General features: G+C 40.8%; 2 protein-coding genes across 2 annotated transcripts; one reads left to right on the top strand and one right to left on the bottom strand.

The window, feature by feature from the left end:
• Positions 1-1,197: 1,197 nt before the first annotated feature.
• Positions 1,198-8,486, top strand: LOC115361601 (germ cell-specific gene 1-like protein). The gene is made up of 5 exons (XM_030055080.1): positions 1,198-1,733; positions 4,002-4,049; positions 5,889-6,041; positions 6,762-6,873; positions 7,496-8,486. The coding sequence occupies exons 1-5, from the start codon at positions 1,445-1,447 to the stop codon at positions 7,788-7,790; spliced, it is 897 nt and encodes a 298-aa protein (XP_029910940.1). The 5' UTR covers positions 1,198-1,444; the 3' UTR covers positions 7,791-8,486.
• Positions 8,487-9,353: 867 nt separating this feature from the next.
• On the bottom strand, positions 9,354-20,593 carry tmc5 (transmembrane channel like 5). Its single transcript, XM_030055067.1, has 20 exons — positions 20,521-20,593; positions 19,648-19,878; positions 19,429-19,506; positions 18,411-18,527; positions 18,158-18,260; positions 16,987-17,068; positions 16,558-16,818; positions 16,249-16,391; positions 15,852-15,996; positions 15,044-15,204; positions 14,406-14,567; positions 14,073-14,148; positions 13,867-13,964; positions 13,651-13,746; positions 13,300-13,375; positions 12,163-12,296; positions 11,891-12,064; positions 10,889-10,967; positions 10,086-10,178; positions 9,354-9,983 (listed from the first exon to the last, which is right to left on the bottom strand). The coding sequence occupies exons 1-20, from the start codon at positions 20,591-20,593 to the stop codon at positions 9,354-9,356; spliced, it is 3,012 nt and encodes a 1,003-aa protein (XP_029910927.1).

The raw sequence follows: 20,593 nt of genomic DNA on the forward strand, positions 1-20,593 counted from the left end.
CGTGCCGGTTAACAACAGAACTTTTGGCAACTTTGTGAGAACTTTGTTGATTTAATTGGCTTTTAATTCACCTGCTCCTCCTGTTTGTGAAACTATCCTTATCAGAACATTTTATGCGAAAACTCAAACTCAAAACCGGGGTAGTAAAAAGGCCATTCATGTTTCTAAGGCTGATGAAAACTACACTTTGGCATACACAGTCACTGCCCTATTTCTCGCTAACAGAGCAGCTTGTGCATGCCAAGCTTTTCAAAGTCATGATGATAATGTTAAACCATGTATTATATCATAACCCTACAAGTACAAATGGTGTCCTGCTGGATTTCCCCCTAATCCCTCACCAGACAGTGCTCTGTATAACACCTTTTTACGCACACCAGCAACAGTTCACACTGCCCCACATGGCATTACAGTTAGCAGAGACACAAATCCAGCTTTGTTTGGGAACCATTCTCTGGAAACATTTTCCCTTTTCTTTCTATAAATGCAGAAGAGGAAAACAAGAATAGGAGAGAGAAATACCTGGATTGAGCAGAATCGATCAGCAAGCCATTCAGTGCCTGGATGCATATCTTTGAACTCACAGTGAAGTGTTATGTATTTATTTATTTGTTTGTATGTTTATTAATTCATTAATTAATTTGTTTGCTTTTTTTTTTTTTTTTTTTTCAAATTTACATTTCCTTACACAACCACTTGCAAGCTCCAAGATCTGCAGTGACATGTGGGTGCAGACAGCTAAAATAAGCTCATGTGACATTTGAATGAATGGTAACTTTTTTTCCTACTCATTCCCAGCCTGACAAGTGTCCTCTTTCTTTCTTTCTGTCAGTCTTTCTATCTTTCTTTTCTAATGACATATGTAAAAAATAATGGGGGGGGAATGAAAGAAATAAAAGAAAAAGAGAGAGGACGACTTGCCTGGTGAGGTGGGTGGGGCCACAGAGGCAAAGAGAAGGCATCATTTAACCACAACAGAGACATTATGTGACAATATTCAGTATTCATCTGATAATCGCTATCTATCTATTTTTATCATGTCATGTGAGATCAGTAGAGAGAGAGAGAGAGAGAGAGAGAGAGAGAGAGAGTGAGAGAGAGAGAGAGAGAGAGAGAGAGAGAGAGAGAGAGAGAGAGAGAGAGAGAGCATGATAAGGCATCACTTAATGCAGCCTCAAATCCTTTGGCAACGTGACAGTCCTATAGGCTGCGCTCCTGTGGCACCGCGTGTGAAAAAGTCTAGTGAGGGACCGGGACGCACGATGGCACACAGCTGAGCTCAGACTGACGCCTTCACATCACTGGACATTTTAGGGGGAAACTTGGGAGTGCCAAATGAGAATTTCACCTTACTTGAAAATTAGCCTCCGCAAGTGCGCATCTTCCATCTTGCACCCATGAACTTTTTGGTCCCATCTGCCCTGTTTTATCCTCCTCGCGGACAATGAAGACGACTCGCAAATGCAGGACACTGCTCTCTGTCGGCCTGAATTTTTTCGCCCTCTTTTTTTCAATAACCGCGTTTATCACAACTTACTGGTGTGTGGGCACCCAGAGAGTCCCCAAGCCAAAGTGCAGCAAGCTGCGGACGCACCAGTGCATAGACTACGGGGTGAACGAGACCGACCCAAACAAAGTGGTGTACAGCTGGGAGACCGGGGACGACAGGTTTCTGTTCCGCCAGTTCCACACCGGCATCTGGTTCTCCTGTGAGGAAAATATCCACGATGAAAGTAAGAACAAGAGGTGTGTGTGGTGTGCGTGTTTTTTTTTTTTTTTAAGACTTGATAATTACGCACAGTGGATTGTTTTCTGTTGCTTTAGGGGGCATTTCACTGAGAAGCAAAAATGCTGTCACATTTCATGTCTAGCTGTGTGGATGAGGCTGAATTGTGTAATTTGATCTTTCTAGAGATTTAAAAAAAAATATGTGAAAATGCATATTTGTACTGTAGCCACAGAAGGTTAGAAAATTACAATGGCTCAGTAGCCCATGGAAAATGATTCAAATCATAGAAAAACAAATAGATAAGCAAGTGAACAAACAAACAAATAAATAAATAAACTGCACTTGGAACAGAAATGCTTTTTTAATTCCAAAATGACTCTTTTTTTAAATCCTGTCTCATTTGTCTCATAATTCCATTTCCTGATCCAGTTCATGTGTATGAATTAACTCAGAGTATGCTCAGAGCCCATATAACCTGTGACTCCATAGACAATATCACAAACACACACACACACACACACACACACACACACACACACACAACAACAACAACAACAACAAATGTCCACTTCCAACTGTTACATTAATTCCCTCATTTTGTCATCTTGGAACACTTAAAGTCAGATGAAGTGGAGATTAGTCACTCAAAATGCCAATGTGGATCTTTTATTGAGTCATGTCATTTCCTGACAATTTCAGGATAATCACCCATTCTGTTAATGTCAGCCTGCTTGTCAGAGAGAGCAGGGATGTGGGAAAATGGCATGTTACACATGCCACGAGGTATGCGTGGCATGTATGCGAGGTAGGATGCGTAATCAGCACAGCAATAGAGGATAGTGGGAATGGGGGAGATAAAGTGGGAAGACATTCTGAGTTCATATTGGACTCAGCCCAGGACCCTATTATGTAATTTGGTGGCTGCAGTGCACTTGGGGGAATGTGATTGCTCTACAGCTTATGTGACAAAATGAAGACAAAAACACTCGTCCCTGTGCACATGCAGGCTTCATTTTTCTGAGGAAGCAGGAAATTTGCTCACGTCGGAGCTTGCGATTTCCATGAAGGGCAAAGCTGAGTTGCAGTGGTGAAGTGTGCGTCAGAAGGGTCAGAAGGGTCAGAAGGGTTACCACGGTCATGACATCTGTTCAAAAGGTGTGATTAGGCCAGATTAGTCCCACCCTGATTGACTCACTGAGTGGTTGCGGAAGTAGCAGCTCAAATGTTGCCCTAAGATCAGCCTGTAATTGTGCTAAACGTGCTAGATTGAAGTGCTAAGTGTTTTTTTATGATGTTCAAGAATAGAAATCAATCACAGGCAGAGATTATTCACCAATGAACCTCTTGGACATCTCTATCTCATCAAGTGGCTGTACGGTGGGGTGTGCCGGGCTTGGGGTGGGCTGAGACAGCTTGAGTTAATAAGGATTATGTAACAGGGGCCTTGATGAGTTTTTCCTCAAAACAGCTGTTGCCACCCTCCTTCTACCTGATTAAAGCACTCCGCTTACAACAAATCCAGCGGCACACTCCGCTTGACAGATGACAGAGTGAATGAACCTGGTGTGCGGTGTGCTGGGCTCTTTTTTTGATTTGTATCTTGTCTCGCCAAACTTACACAAGGTCTCATAAGATGTCAAATCCATTTAAAGTCTGCCTAGCACGGCTGCTCTTACCCTGCATCGTTTTTTTTTTTTTTTTTTTCTCAGGAAAAGTGCCACTGTAGCAGGATTATTGTGGCTCTCTGCAGCATGAATGTGATTCAGCGGGATGGGAACTATATGCCAGCAAGCCTCCAGTCTAAAACAGACCCCACACAGCTCCACTGCAGATGTATATGTGACGTTTAGCCCTCTGTTTGGTAGATTTTTTTAATCAATCTGAGTTAATTTGTGAATTTTGTGAATTCACTGGTCTGAAGGTCATACTCTCTTTCTTTTGACCTCATGAGACACCTGGGCAGCAAAAGGGAATTTGAACACAGATTAGGCTTTGGACGAAAGCCCATATCTTTGACATCGGTTTAGCATCAAGAGCACGTATTTATGTCCAGTGCTTTGAACTTGACTTCCGTCTTCCTTGCTAAATCAAAGCTAGTTCTACCTGACCTTTTGAACCTCCTGCATGTCCCCTTCCAAACTCTTCCTCAGACAGATTGCTCTAATATTTCAAAATAGCCGGATGGAGCCTTCAAAATAAATTGTGGGCTGAATACACAACAATGAATTTTCTGTGTCAGGTCATGACAGTTTATATTTTTCTACTGCTCTAGGTGAGAGATGCCGAAGCTTCATCGATTTGGCCCCTGCATCTGAAAAAGGTGAGGCACCCCTGCATATAGTAGCTCATTGAAAAGCCCTACCATGCTCAGTAGCTCTCAGTCAGGCACCCTGACGTCTGGGATACACAGTACTCTTCTCTTTATATAGTGGAGTTGATGCTGTCTGACAGAGGTTATAATTAAGACTTTTATAAATAAGTTCAATTTTCATCCCTGCTGGTCCTATTGATGGGTTTGTCATTACAAACACACGCTGCCTTGTTCAAACCCACATAATCTTATTTTAAATTCCAGTGGAGATCCAAGATTTCATATAGACCTTCTCTCTTTGGTGTAATGGTGCAGCCATAAAACAATGGCATCTTGGGTTCGAATATTTGAATATTTCACTCAGTATAAGTGTGATGTAATTTCAGTGAAAACACTGGAAGTGTAATGTCTACTGACACATTCCTTCCTTTCAAAATAATAAAAAAAGGTTTTCTTCTTCAAAATCAGCAGTTACAGGATTACAATACAGCGCGGCGCAGTCTCCAGAGCCACAGTGACACTCGTGTGTGCAACATGAGACCAGGAATCTACACTGAATTTAAAAATGTATTTTCTGAATAATTCGCCCTTTTATTTTATAGTGATTCTGTCATGTCATTCTCTGGATACCTTTAGCCAAAAGGTGAATGCATTTTCAATGGTCCTAGCAGGGAGCACTATCATCCTGATAGTGAGCAGTGCTGGACTGTTTTCATCATGGCAATACTTAAACAACATCCACTTTGTCTCGTCTGCCTCTGTAACTTCCTAGTTTTCAGATCAACAAGTAATCAACCTTCAGTGCAACACCCAACTTTCTGATATGACACCATAGGGACACGGAGGCAGCCAGACATGTTAGGCGTTGGGTTTTAGGGATTTTCAGCTGTGCCGACATTGTCTCTGGGGAAATATGGTCACCACAACGGCTCCCTTCCTGTCAATGAAGTGTCAGGGTGGATTAATAGCTAGAGAGAATGAGAGGCGAGCTGGAGAAGATGCAGTGTCTGACCTGTCATGCAGCCAGATAACACTTGGCCTGTCTCAACGGCAAGCTCAATAAGATTTGGAGAAGGAGACTCTCACTGGAGAGTGCCGACATCAATTGGATTCCAGCGTTGTGTCACTCAGAGTTTGTGTTGTCATCAGCCCGTAGGAGCCGACCCAGGTACCATTGAGATGTCACATTAAATCTGAATTATTGTCCAAAACATGTCGGCACCTATTTCAAGACTGACGTTCAGAGAATGATTCAGAATTAGGTTGAACTGTCGCCCCAGGTAGCCTTCTGTATATGTATATCTTGTATGACAAAATAACATATGGCCTCTTCACACAAGCACATAGCCTGACTATGAACTCATGCTAGTGCAATTTTTAATATGCCGTATCTATACTAAATCATGAATTAACCCTATAAAGCCATTTGTATCATATATGATACACGTTTTCAATTCTGTTTTTCGTTTTCAGTTTAATCAATACTTGACCAAAATACTGTTATATACCTTTGAACACTTCCCTTGTTCACCCTGGACCATACCATTGGCACTTCAAGTACATATCATATATCATACACCAGAAAGGTCGTGTAATAACATATATATATATATATATATATATATATATATATATATATATATATATATATATTTAGATTTTGTTATAAGACCAAATAAAGGGTTCAATTTCAAAAAATTTGAATTTTCTTCCAATTCTTTCATAGCTCAGGCTTTATAGGGTTAATCCCATTGAAAATGTGAATCTGATTTGTTGCCACATGTGATGGTGTCAGATTTGAACTGAAATGTGTGTGTGTGTGTGTGTGTGTGTGTGTGTGTGTTGCAGGGATCCTGTGGCTGTCGCTGATTTCTGAGATGCTGTACATTGTTCTGCTGGTGGTGGGCTTCAGCCTCATGTGTTTAGAGCTGGTCCATTCCAGCAATGTAATCGACGGACTCAAGCTCAATGCCTTTGCCGCCGTCTTCACCGTGCTCTCAGGTAGTCAGATTTTTTTATTATTATTAATGAAATGCCTTGAGATTTTTTTTTTTTTTTTTTTTGCTTTAAACACTGTTTTTGAAGTAGTGCCTCTAAAGTAAAACCTCTGCCAATAACTTTTCTGCTGGGAAAAGGGGAGAGATAACAAATCTAAAGCCCTTTGGTTTTGAAACAAAGTTAGAGGCTAAAATGAGGAGTTCAAAAAAAGCTGATCTCTTACTGTCAATTGCACACTAGCACGAAGCATGGAGCCTTTCCCAGTTTTTTTGTGTATCGGTCAGGAAAATTCTAATTTTAAAAGCTGTGACGTAGGAGCACAATGATTAACCGAGTGACTCACAGTGATAAATCATAAGTTGAAGAAATGTTGTTAGATTCTTTTAGTGGCTGACAAGATGAATGCACGGAGTTCCAATAGAGGGGATATTAGATTTGTAAATCCTGTCCAAAATAACCTCAGAATCTATTCAGAATGAACAAGCATAAGCTATTTGGGTATGGGGATTTGTAAAGCCATAAAGATTGGTATCACATCAGTTCAGTGGATCTGTGTGTACATGTGTCTGTGTGTTTTGGAATGGGCCTGAGATTTGAAATGAATTTTCTTTTCTGCAATGGCTCACGTTGATAACACTGATGAATTTTTACCCACATTTTGTGTGTGAGCTTCTCTATGTGATATTGCCAGGGTGCTAACTAACCACATGCATGTAATTACAGGTCTACTGGGCATGGTGGCTCATGTGATGTACACACAGGTCTTTCAGGTCACCGTCAGTCTCGGTCCGGCTGACTGGAGGCCCTACAACTGGGACTACGGCTGGTCCTTCTGGTAAGACTCCCAACTCCACAGAAATACAGCAATACTCTAACACACACATGTGGGAACCAACAGGGCTTCCATTTCTCATGTAACATGCCCAAACAGTCTGTTCTAACCCTATGTTCTCACCTCTCCCCGTCATGACTGTCTCTAATGAAAAAAGCCCAAAGCTCTCATGTTACGATAGGATTAGGCTTTGGTGTATAAAGCCCCAATGCAGGCGTGATTGGAATTGCATAAGGGGATAATATTTCACCCTTTCGCAGTATGTGCAGCATGCAGAAAATTCATTTTAGAGGCTAAACAATTCTCAACCTTTTGTGAGCTTTAACCAACCAGCGTGAAAAATGCATGAGATAATGAATTGAGTGACAAATCTCACGTGACCCGGCTCAGTCGGATGGGGTGACGGGACTGACACAAAAGTCAGCAAAGCTCGGCAAACTCTGCAAAATATTGACAGAAAAATGTCAAAATGGTAATTGGACTGTGTCCTTACACGGGTGCTCCCCGTTATTCATTACAACAGCAGAGCGTGGCTTATATTGTTCATGTCAGTCAGTGGAAAGACATGTTGTGTGGACTGAATTACCAAGAGATTTTCTCCTTCCTTTGCTTTCTCTTGCATCAGCATGGCCTGGGCGTCCTTCACCTGCTGTATGGGCGCATCGGTTACCACCCTCAACTCCTACACGAAGACCGTCATTGAGTTCAGGCACAAACGCAAGACCTTTGAGCAAAACATCCGGGAGGAGCAGGCACGCGAGGCTTTTGGATATTTCCGGGAACGGTCTGTGCAGTCTATCTCCAAGTCTGTGGAAGTTTACGGGGGCCAGACGCCCAAAAGCGGCAGGCGTACACCTATACCTGCTGCCTCCATGGACGTGAATGACATCCCAGCATCCTTAGGGGAAGAGCAGTGCTGAGCGGGACAGAGCAGGGGATGGTGAGAACTTGATGGATGAAGCCCATCTCTGATCTGCGTTGAGTTTGGGATGAATATCTCAACGGATTTCAGGCCACATCAGCAGCTCCGTCTGATACATTTCAACACTGCCTTAACTGAAGCAGGAAATCCACTTGCTATGGGTGTGTTGTTGGTAGTCATGAAGCTTTGAGTCCCATCAGGTTACAGCTGGGAAGCCCAACCCACTGAGAGGTAGAGCAGTGGACAGATACAAAGAATGAAAAGCTATTCTTTCTGTAAGTTACTGCAGTGTAAAGGTTGAAAATGTTGTAAGTGAACTCCTAAAAACATACAATGAACGTCTTTTTTGCATGCTAATAGCCTTATTAAACATGAAATATATGTATTTAATGCAATGTAAATCATTGTCTATTTACAGTGACGGAGTTAGAGCTGGTATTCATGAATTACAGAATAAACCGCAAGTATGTGTTGTGAATTCTGTGCCTAGGCTACATGTATCAACTTATATTGAACAATTTATTGTTGGAAAAAAAGCTGTGGCGTGTGGGTGTGCAGTGCTTTTATACACACAATCCCTAAATGGGCATTTGCAACTCAAACACAGGTCCATTGTGGGCCAGTATAAAGGTACTCCTCAATGAAAATTGCAATACAAGGCTTTTGCTATGAAACCTCATATAAACACAAACAGTGGGTGCAAAATTAAAAAAAAATCTTTTGTAATTTTCATTTGATGCTTTTTCTTTGCTTTGAGGACAATAAATACTCAGTCCCACCAAAGTGTCTCTGTTCACTGAGCACAGATCAAACTACTGACTAGTAAATCACTTTATCATCATGATTTCCAATGCGGTGATGTGAGAGGAAAACAAATCTTTTCTGCGGCACTGGACACTTGATCCCTACAGAGGGCAGTGTTGTGTCTTCACAGACAAAGTCCAATAGCTAAAGATCACATTGCATTGCAGCAGTTATTGGTTTACAGTCACAAACCTGTTTTAGAAATGAAAAAGGCTTTAAATGCCCTGTGTAAGTGTAGTATACTAGGGAATGCTAGTGCTCTGTGAATTGGTGTGTGCCTTTTATTGTCCATTGTGGCATTCATCCACATTTCACAGAGATTATACAATATTAACAAGCTAGTTATTGGCTACAATTTTGAACACAATCATGTTTATAGTACATAAATTACATTAGAAGTAGCACAAGACGCTGTGCTTATGTGTATATTTGTATAAGTAGTCACGTATTTTATGTGCAAAGACTTGCATGTTATCTTAAAAACATACATGCATAGTTGTAAACAAATAGCATGAAGAAGTGAGCCTGCACTCTCTTCTTGCCCAGCTACATATGTGTATATACATAATTTCTCAGTGTACAGAAGGATTGAATGAATCACAAAGTCTGGGGTGATCAATCCAGTTCTGAACTTTTCATTACCATACAATCAGTCTCAGACCACAGCATAAATTGTGACGTGAGGAGGATGTGCTCATTTGGGAGTTTTCATATTCTATTTCTTTCTTCACAGTATGATAAAGTTTTTCTCCCTCGTTCAGTAGCCATCATCATACTCATTCTGGGCCTGCTGTCGAGCAAGCATGGCCTGTATGAGAGCACTGGACACTGGGGGAGCTGGGTTCTGTGGAGCAGCAGGCACCCTGTAAACACTCTCCTCCTCTTCTGCTCTCTGCCTTGCTTGCATAACCTTCATCATTACACTCGACATTGAGGATGCCAAGTTGTCTGTATTGTCTGCTTGCCTGTAGTACCCCTCTGCACTTTGTCTGGCTTGCATCACCTGCAGCACAGCGCTGGAGCTGGAGCTGGACAGGGGGTTGTCTGTAAAATCTGCTGCCTGGCTGTACTGGTCCCTTTCTTGAACCTCGGCTCTCTGTCTGGCTTGCATGGCCTGTTCGAGGGCACTGGAGGACGACAGGTGCTCTGTAGGTACGGGCATCCTGTGGAAATGTCCATCCTGTTCGTCCGCGGTCCTCTGATACACTGACATGCCGCGCACCTGAGTGACGTAAGTGGTGGAAATGTCAGAGGGAACAGGAACTCCTCTAAAGCTCCTCCTCTCCTCCTCAGCCTCCAGCCGCTGCTGATCCAGCAAAGCCTGGACCATGACGTTGGAGTTGGACCGACCACCTGAGGAACGGTCATCCGAGCGACGTTTGGTGTGCTTTAGAAACAGAGAAGCACGGCATGAGGGTAATAAGTAACTAATCTCATGAACAAAGGCACTTAAGTAACATGAATGCACTTTGACCAGGCCTGGACAAACCTTTTTTTGATTCTTCAGTTTGTGCTTTTTATTAGGTTGGGATTTCTGGAGGCTCTGGAGCTTCTCCAGCAAGAAGGTCTTGTCTTTCCCTTCCTAGTGGGCAGAAAAGAAAGAGGGAAAAGGGAAAAAAGAAACACAGAGGATCAGAGAAAAGAGCAACAAGATAAATGTGTCATCCAAACCAACAGAGGTGGAAAGTATCTAAATACATTTACTCAAGTATAGTTCTTCAGTACAATTTACTTCAGAATCTTTGTTTTGTGAGACTTAATACATTTATTCCACTCCATTTCAGGGGGAAATGTTATACTTTTACTGCACTACATTTATCTGAAGACTGCAGTTACTAGTTACAGAGCAAGCTTTTATATTATAAATATATAGTACAATAAGCGTATAAAATATAATACATTGTGAGAGTGTGGTCAACAGTATATAGAGCTGCTGCACCTACAACACTAAAACACCTGTCACACTTTAATCCATCAATAATTTAACTCTCTGAAAGGAAGCATTGTTTATAATGACTTTCACTTTTCATGCTCAAGTATATTTTACTAAAACATCCATGCTGTAACTAAGTAAAATGTTGAATAGACTTTGAATTTTATATTTTTCCATTATAGCATTGCAAGTTTAAACATTTGAGCACTGCAAACATACAAATTCAATTCAAACATGACTGAAAAATGAATGAATGAATGAATTGGGGAAATAGGGATGCTTATTCGCAAATGGAAGCAAAGACAGACAATCATAGGCAAAAGCACATATTTAGGGACAGTACTTGCAAACACACTCACGTTGACAATCTGCTGTCGTAGCAGCACAATAAGTAACTTGCGCCCCTGTGTGACTTGCCAGAAGAGGTAGATGATGACCCTGAGAGTGAGGAACAGGACAGTACACATACGAGGAGGTAAGTAGACTTTGGTATTGATAGCATAACTGGGAATATAGATAAAGACAGACAGACAGATACACACACATACACATGCACATCTACTCACACAAATGCACAGACACAGCATTCCAGTGTCAGTTTCTCGGTTAAGTCAGAGAAATGCCAATAAAATCGCTCCGACATTAGAGCGGTTTAGTGATGTCATTTGGCTTCAAATCAATGATACCAGCAGTTTACAGCTTTGACAGGTTTATCGCCATATTATATCTCCAACACACAAATGTACTCATTGTTGCTGATGTCACTGCTGTAGTTAATTAGTTTCATTTCGTCACAAAGCCCCTCTCAAAGCATAGTAACATTTGAGAGAAACTACAAAAATATTACAATTGTTCTAAAAAAAAAAAAAAAGTATATTTGGGTGTTCCCACATATACACACCCAAGCAAAAAAGTGTAGCCTTTGTTGAAACAGGCTATGAGCACTGTCTGTTGTTGTTATTCTTTAAAGGGAATCACAATCAAGGTCAATCAAGCGAAAAAAGTGCATCACTACTCTGTGGAACAATATAATTATAGTGAGTTGTCATTATTATTTATGATGTTATATGTGATGCTGGGCACCTTATTCATTTGAACCAAACTGATCCTAAACTGGCATTGCTGCACCAAAATGTATGTTAAATATACACACAGATGTAAGTTTGTGCCAGTCAAGCACACACACACACACACACACACACACACACACACACACATTCCTACAAGGCAAACCTATCTTGTAGTCCAATATTTTTTAGGCATTTAGTTGAGTCTCATCCAGCATATTTGTGCAACCATTTTATAAAAAATAAACTAAAGAAAGGGAGTACAAAATACACACTAAGACAATATGTACTTACAGGACAATGATTGTAATAAGGAAGTAGAAAATTTCGCTCCGGATGACTTTCTGGTAGATCCAGATGGCCCATTCAGAACCAGAGATGTTCTCCAGGTGATCCATCCAGACAACAACAACACTGAAGGTGTTGTTGAGGCCTCTGAATGGACCGCAGTGCTCTGAGGGGGTCAGGCTGCACAATGGGACAGGGGGAACAAAGCCAGTTTGGGGTTCAGTTTGTGATTTAGTTGCTTCATTACTAACTGTGTAGTGAAATCCTTCTCGCCCTACCTCCAGGAGGTGTATGCAACCATGGACAGAGCGCCCACAAAGAAAGGGATGAAGAGGAGCGCGATGAAGATAGTTTGCATCTGAGCTGCCCTTCCTGATCTCCGAGGAGGCTGGCAGTTCTGGATCAGGCTTACCTGGGTGCACACACACACAAACAGACACACATGCAAATACATATCATAGATACCATATACAAGCAATTAATCATTCAAAGTATATGTCAGCAACAGCAAAAATTGGAGAGCATATACTTACATATTCTAAATGTAGTTTTAATTATTTAATTATTTTAGTTTTATTGTAAGTTTTCATTATTAATTATTATTAATAATTATAGATTTTATTTTTTATTTGACTTTCTTACTATTGTACTCTAAGAGGGTGTTTTTTATCTTGTATTTTTTTTATATTTTTATTACTCATTACTAATTGCTAATTTGAAAAAAGAATTAAGGAAATATTGTGCAACGGCAATGTGTTTAGGTTTAAGAGCATAATAGTACTTTATTTGGTAAAAAAAAAAAAAAAGACGTCTATATATTACTTGTTCTAGTCTTGTTCATATTACAGTATAAATATAGAATGATTTGGGTTTCCTATCTAAGGCCAGCTGTCATTGTACATTATTCTTTTCATTACATACATATATTTTGAATATTATTGTGACTGTTACAGTTTGCAAAGCCCTCAGCTCCCTCCAACATTGTATCTGTTACGGTCTCTGTGTTGGAAAACATGGACATATTGTCAGAGCTTTGAATAGGTCATTCAACATGTTCATGAAACATTCAGCCGCCTTCAACACCAGATCCAACCTGGCTCAGATTACGGTTTGTACTGAATTCATTTACCTTTCTGTAATTGATTGATTCTGGGTGGTACAATGCAAGCAAAAGTGTTACCCAAATTCCCAAACCCAGACCATTTTCCCATTACTTAGAATGAAACAAATGGTTAGGCTCATGAATGGATCTTTATTAATTATTGACCCAGGTGCACAAACAGAGTAACATGACCCTGGTAGACTATGGAGAGGCCTGGGCAGCTATGGCATTGTATCTGACTATGGGAGTATATCATCATGGCAGCTCAGTTTAGTATCACCTGGGGACCCAAGCTTTGTGAACCTCTATTTACCTTCTTCAGGTAAAACAAAATAAAAAATTTGATGATCTGGATGACAGGCAACAGAGGAGAGAAGTAGATGCCAATCCTGTGGAGAGAAAATATTGAGTAAAACAACTGGGGTTCCACTTCATTTGAGGTTGTGTTCATAAGAATGACATAACACTGCCATAACCATGACCTGACAGCTGTCATGACCATTACAGAATATTTATGACTGTTGTCATCGAGTGTCATTTGGGAGGTTATGGAAATTTCCCTGCAAAGCTGCCTTCGCCTACAGCTCTGGCTACTACTGCAGAATATGAACCAGTGGTAGATGCGGTCACAAATCAGAAGTTCATAAAGTACTGTACTTCTCACCAAGCCAGAGTCTGTGCGTAAATGAGCTCGAGGACATTCCTGGCCACATCAAACTCTGGAACCCCAAGACTTAGTATCAGCCTGGTTCCAATCACACTGCAACAGAGAAATGAGAGAGCCAGAGATATGACTCCACATATCAGGCTTACTTCCCTCCACATATTCCCTAAGGATGAAAATAATATTAATTCCATGAACTGAAATCTTCCCACTCACTTGCTGAGAAACTCTCCAAAGAAGGATCCCAAAATGAGGAAGAGGAAGTCAACAATGACCAAGCGGTACAAAGCCTGTCCAACCATGGACTCCCAACACTAGAAGAAACACACAAAAGAGACTGAATGGACATACCTTGTGGGTGAATGTCCACGGATTAAACTGAAACTGCTGTATTTGGAAATGTTTATTCCTGTGAAACTCACTGAGTACTTCTTAGCCACTGTGTTCATCCAGTAGTAACACAGGATAGCCAGAACAGACACCTTAAGGATGACATTTCTATGAGTAGGAAAGAGGAAAAAGAGATTTCAACTGTTAGGACTCAAGTGTCATTACCGCACTACATTAATATCTCTCTCTATCCCTGAAGAACTTTTGCATCTCAAGTAGTTTAAAGTAGGATCAAGCATTTCAAGTAGGAAGTAGCAGGCATATTGATGTTATTAAAAATCCTATTTCTTGATTTCTTCCTCTTAGATTTGAAGACAAGGGTGGGTATACGTTGCTGCATCAATCATGACACCCAGCTTCCTAACCTGAGCACAAGAGCATAGATTTGTCTCCGCTGGTTGGAGTAGTGCTCAAACTTGTTGAAGAGAGAGTAGAATAGCGGGATGACCAGGTTTATCAGAGACACCATGAAGGGAACCAGCAGAGTCTCTGCCTCTTGAAGCAGAGACCAGTTGGCAGCATCAGTTGTGCGCTATAAAGATAACAGATTGAGGTCAGACCAAGATAATGCTGCAAAACAAACACTATGCGCAATGATATCAATTAAAACCTGTGCTGGCGGTAAATGACATGAGGCAATACTGCCAGGAAAGTCATAAGCTCAAGTATTTCAAGGATCTGTGAAGGCTCTTAAGATGGGCTTTATCAGTACTTTACCACACCATTAAGTAATACCATTTTGGAAATGCATGTGAACTCTGCATACCGACATACAAAGACACTTGCCACTGTGCGCATAAGTAAGGCAAAGGTACATTGACAAGTCAGGGCCATTCACAATTCTTATTTTTCATATCTAACAGTAATTTTAAATCTATATTTTACCTGAATACCCTGTGTGTTATACTTATATTATTTATAATTTCTCTATGCCAGCTTCTCTATGAATCCATGACCAAAAGAAATTGTGAATTTTCTGATACCATTTTGTGTAGACTTGAATCTACGTACCTCCTCCTCATATTGGCACAGATAGTAGACAGTAGCTCCACAGCCAGCTGCCAGGGCAGTGGACAGGAACCAGGAACCCAGGTAAACCCCATAGTGCTTCAGCCTCTCTGAGAGTGTGAGAAGCTCCTCTTGGGCCCTCTCTGATAAAGACTCCTACAAAGATGATTAGAGGACAAACAGGATAATGAGAAATAACTTTTAAATGAGAGGTAATCCGTGCATTTAAGACTTCCAAAGTCTAACTCCAAACAACTACCCCAATGAATGTTACACTAGGTTGGTAAGATCGAAAGTTAAGAATTTCTCTTGTTGCAGTGACTTGGGGGGAGAATTTGTTCAGTTAGTGGATATTGACCATGATTTCACTGCTTTTATACCTGGAGATATTACCAAAAGCCTCAAAGATTTTTAAGAGATGTGAGGGTGATTTAAAGTGATTTCTGGTAAAAATCTAAATATCATCCCCATTTAAAGAAATGTGATGTGGTGTGTTGTGTATGGTGATTGGCTCAAAGACATCTGACTGTTGTATTGCCTGGCAAAAGGCTCCAGAGAAAGAGAAAATGACTGTGGGGACTAGGGGCAGCCCTGTTGTGAGGATCTGGAAACTGAGAATCTAGATGAGCAAATGTTGCTTGTCATCACTGCTGCAGAGGGGTTAGCATATAAAAGCTTAATCATGGAAATAAAGCCTTTACTGAATAGAGTAAACAAGACCTCGATCTCTCTGCCAGTGTGCTGTGTTGATGAGTAGGTTTCTAAAACAGTGAGGAGAAGTTTTCTAAAACAGTAACAATGACCTTAAGTTGGATACGAAGGTTGTTTTTGCGCTGTCTCACAGCCCTCTCACTGGTTATGCTAAAATCCCAGCTGCACAGAAGCTGCCATGCACCGCCTGAAGCTGGGTCTGCCAGTACATAGTTTCTCTTGAATGAGCTTGCCATGCTGCATGAGATTGGGAAAAATATGTAACATGCATTTATGTTTTGGAATCAATTAATTATCAACTTCTGCAAGGAAAACAAAAGAGGTAAACTCAGAGAGATCTGCACTGGACACAGGTACAAATTAATTTGTGAGATACATCTTATAGCAATAGCCAGATAAAATAATTCTTTAACACTGTGTCATCACATCTATTATCTACAGCTTACATGAGGAGCTGATGCCAGTGAGCTGATTAAATAGGAGACCCACCTGTAGATAAGTGAGAATCCGCACAGCACCATGTAGGCAGCTATGGTGAAGAAATAAGAAAGCTGCATGTTGTAGTCCAGCAGGCCTTTGATTGTTTCATTACTGTAGCCACCATAGTACATGACAGTGTAGTTGAAATAACCCTGGGGAAATCACAGCAGGAAATCACTCAGACAAGAGTTTAGAATAAATAAGCTATTAAGAGCAATGATAAAAGAATCCTTTCAAAGATATTTATCATATCTATCACCCATTATTTAGGTTTTAAAAAAGATGGTGGTGTATGCTTAGGAAAGAGCTTCCACTCACAGCCCCAGTCAGTATCTCCAGGCCCCTGAAGGTCACGCCTTGTGGTATGTCTGGAGCTTGATCAGATGCAAGCAGTGGGATGGTGATGAACCCAAAGTTGACCAGAAAGGAGAAGATATTGAACATGAGCAGCCACTTGAGGAACAGGAAGTAGGAGAGCACACTGGTGCCAAACTTGCCACCAATCTCCTTCATGGTGCCTTGCCACAGCTCTAGAGTCTGCCTGGCTGATGTCATGCCGGAGCCGCACCTGCGGAGAGACTGGGTGGGCAGGTGGAGCGTTAACAGCGGGGGCTGTGACACGTAATGGAATAAATCACATTTCAAGGCAGGTCTTATTTTAGCAATATGGAACCGGATGGCTAAATATGGAGCAGGCTGTGACTGATGAAGGGATGTAAATGACTGGGAGAGTGCTCAGATGCTCACCAGTGAGACGTTCTCGGAGCAGTCTGTGAAACATGTGAACTGGTGAGACTGCTTGGAAGACTTAAAAGCCAGGACTTGGCTCCTAGGAAGATAAGCAGGAAACATATTGCATTGATAAGGACATAAGCACTTCAGGGTCCTGCATCTCCCAACAAATAACCCGTCAAAGTGATTCAAATTAATAGCTGTTTTGTGCATTGTAACTTGACAGAAGAACAGAGCATTTGCATGTGGTGCAGAGGTGGAAAGACAAATAAAACTGTTCAAGAGGAAGTACCTATAGAATTTTATACACCTTGCTTTACACCTTGCTGCCATTATTCTTTAGCAGAAGTAAAATTACTTGTGTCATAATCATCTTAAGGTAAATGTAAAAAAAAGCTAATTTAACATGTACTCTAAATATTTTGGAAAAACTTTTCCGAATGCATTTTGGAATGTGATCTTTTCCATGTATTTCTAAAAGAAGATTGAGCCAGGGTTCGGACTCTATTCTTTAAATAAAATGAATTAGAATGCCTGGCACTACAATAGACCTTTATCACAGCAGCCATTCTGACATAAAAAGGCAGGTAAATACAGGTGTTATTAATGACATTAATTAAGGTTCCACTCCATTTAATCTTAGCAGAGCCTTTCCAAACATCAAATCCGTGTGCACAGTAGGATCCTGGCTCTGTTTCAACTAAATGGAAGCGAACCTTTATTAATGTCGTCGATAACATCTGTGTTTACCCTGCTCGTTCATGTCAAAAACGTGTATTGGCCTTTTCACAATGGTCTAGTTTATCATAGATATGTAGAGCCTAAAAAATCTGCAGTCTGAGATGGAAGCCACCCAAAATGTGCTTCAGTAAAAACATACTTTAAATAAATATAAAATTACTGACTTAAAAAAAAAGACTACTGAAAAACTACCAAGTTCACAAAAAACCCTGAAATACAGTTATTAAAGTAAGTATAATTTGGTGTTTACAGCCTTGGTCTGCTGACATACTGAATAGGTGTGGGTATTTGTGTGTGTGACTCCTCTTCAGCCACTTAACACACACACTTACCCCTGAGCAGACATAACTCTCATTTTATGACTATTAATATGGTGTAATGTTTAACCATGTCCCCGGACTGACTCTGACAAGAAACCTTGTAACCTTTTGTGGCTCAAACCAACCTGATGTGTTTCTTTTCCTCAAAGCTCATTGGAAGGTCTCGAATGGCCCGGATTCGGTCGCGTGTTGACAGGGCAACAAGTTCTTTGACCAGGTTTTGTTCCTCTGTCAAAAGAGGGATGACAAGACATGACTGCCCATTGGGGGGCGGGAATATTCACAGCTCTTGTATTTTCAGCCTGTTGAACACTTTCTTTTTAAAACAGGCTTACATATCCACAGGATGACTCAGGTTTACCCCCAACACCCTCTCACCATTCTCCATTTCGCTCCTGATGGCATCCTCTGTGAGGGCTAGATGGGCCGGATCAGCCCCAACAAACATGCTCATCCTCCTCATTGTCATTCCTCTCCTTCGCATCGTCATGTTACCTTGATGAACGCACATAAAGAGAGAGTCATGCTTGGCAGTGAGCATATCAGAGATTTTCCTGTGCATTATAAAACCAAGTGGCAGGGTGACAATCATTATCAAAACAGTTCCTTGGCATTTTATATCATTTTAACACAATTTTGATATCTTTTATTAATGCAGGTATGCAAGTCTTGGTGCTTTGATTTCTTAATTTCTTCTCTTTACATTTGTTTTTATTTATTGTAGCTATAATTACCCTATAATTCTGAAACTAATACACAGATTAACAGAACAGCAGATTAAATTCATTTGACTTATAACACGATGTCCATCACAGTTACTGTTAATGTAAACGTGATTGTAAAGGGAAGTAACTATGGCACAAAAGGAAAAAAAAATACAGAATACAAATGCCTAGCAACATTAAAGGTACACTCATGTTGCATATCTGATCCTTATATCCCACTTGTTTCAGCTGTAGTTTGAGATGTGTGTGTGATTTTGTTCATGCTAATAGAACACCAATGATGACTCAGAGCTTGGTCAGCTTTTTACAAATGCGCTTACACAGTCTGCCAGATAAGATTATATCCTTTAAACAGGAATAGCTTTCCCTCTAAACAATCTCCGGTTAATAAGGGTAATTTATTATTTTTTTGACAACTTCCTTGTAGGTAGCGTCTGTGTGCCACTGGAATTTTATCATTTAATCTTTTCTTCCATATAGCAAGAGGTTATCACAACAATTATTTTTACACCATTGTTTTTTATTTGTTCTTGCCATGTGAAGGGCTTTGAATTTTGTGTGTGTTTAATGATGTCATAGAAAACAGTTTATGGCTGCTCAGTAACTTCCAGTGGGAAAAATTCCGGAAAACAATAAAACGTAATAGGAGGAACATTTGGTTTGAACATTACCTGAAAATGCGGTTGGAAGTTGTACAGGCGGTGATGCATCATACTGAGCCACTGGGTCTATTTGGAATGTACTGTGGCCTAAACAAAAGAGGGAGTGGGGACAGGATGTGTTCGGCTGACTGAGAGCCAACAGTAATGTCACATAGCAACACATCGAGGGACGTAAACAACCACAGAGCCAGGTGACATATTGCGATCACACAGAGATGGTCCACTCACTGTGTTCATGCTGCCACGCCGGGCTCTCAGGTCGTGTTGAGAGCAGCCCCATGGGGATGCTGTCTCTGCCCCTCCAGCTCCCCTCCTGCCAGCCGCCCCAGGGCACTCTCCCCAGGGCATCGTCCTGGCTCGTCTGGCCCATCGATGAGCGGCCCGTCTCTGCCCTCTGTCCCTGCCAGGCTGGGTCTTCCCTGGCATACGGGTTGCTGTGATGGGACTTGCTGGAGGACCATGACAGCACATGAAACACTTAATGTGTACAGCAAAAGATAACATGTTCATCTCTGGGGTACTTAAGATTATAATCTTAAGTGCTTTGTGGATATTAGTCTATTCACTAATTTTAATTTTCAATTATCATGCTTTTATTATCATCCATATTGAAACCAGAGATCTTATTAGCTTACTTATTACTACTATTAACGATTCCACATATGATCTTAGGGTTATGATGTCATACCAGGAACTGAGGACAAATTTGATTTGAAGGTATAACTCACAGGGTATTGGGCAACTGCAAAACAGAAACACCACTGTTTTGTTTTTTTTTTTGTTTTTTTTTATCTATGATATTATTTGGATGATGAAATCTCATCCCAGAGTCTTAATCCAAGGGACTTTGAGGTAAAGCTCTCGCAAATAAAAGTAAATTGAATTGAGCCACATATAACACCTGGGATGAAGCCAGGACCGACACAAATAACCCCTCAATTACTGGCTGTTCCGTGTGGACTTCCTGATCATTCGTTTACAGTAATTCATTTGTTCTCTCAAATGTAAACAATCTTTAGAGAATAATCACGCTGTTGTACATTTTAGGCTTTTGGACACACCTCACATTATGTCATTATATCATCATTAAAGTATCAAACCTCTTATCCATTTCCAGGGTTTGACTTTCATGGTAAGCAGGGTTAAAAATTCCTCCGTTGCTGTAACGTGACAT

The sequence above is a fragment of the Myripristis murdjan genome, chromosome 1, assembly GCF_902150065.1.
Source record: "Myripristis murdjan chromosome 1, fMyrMur1.1, whole genome shotgun sequence".
Classification (NCBI taxonomy): Eukaryota; Metazoa; Chordata; class Actinopteri; order Holocentriformes; family Holocentridae; genus Myripristis; species Myripristis murdjan.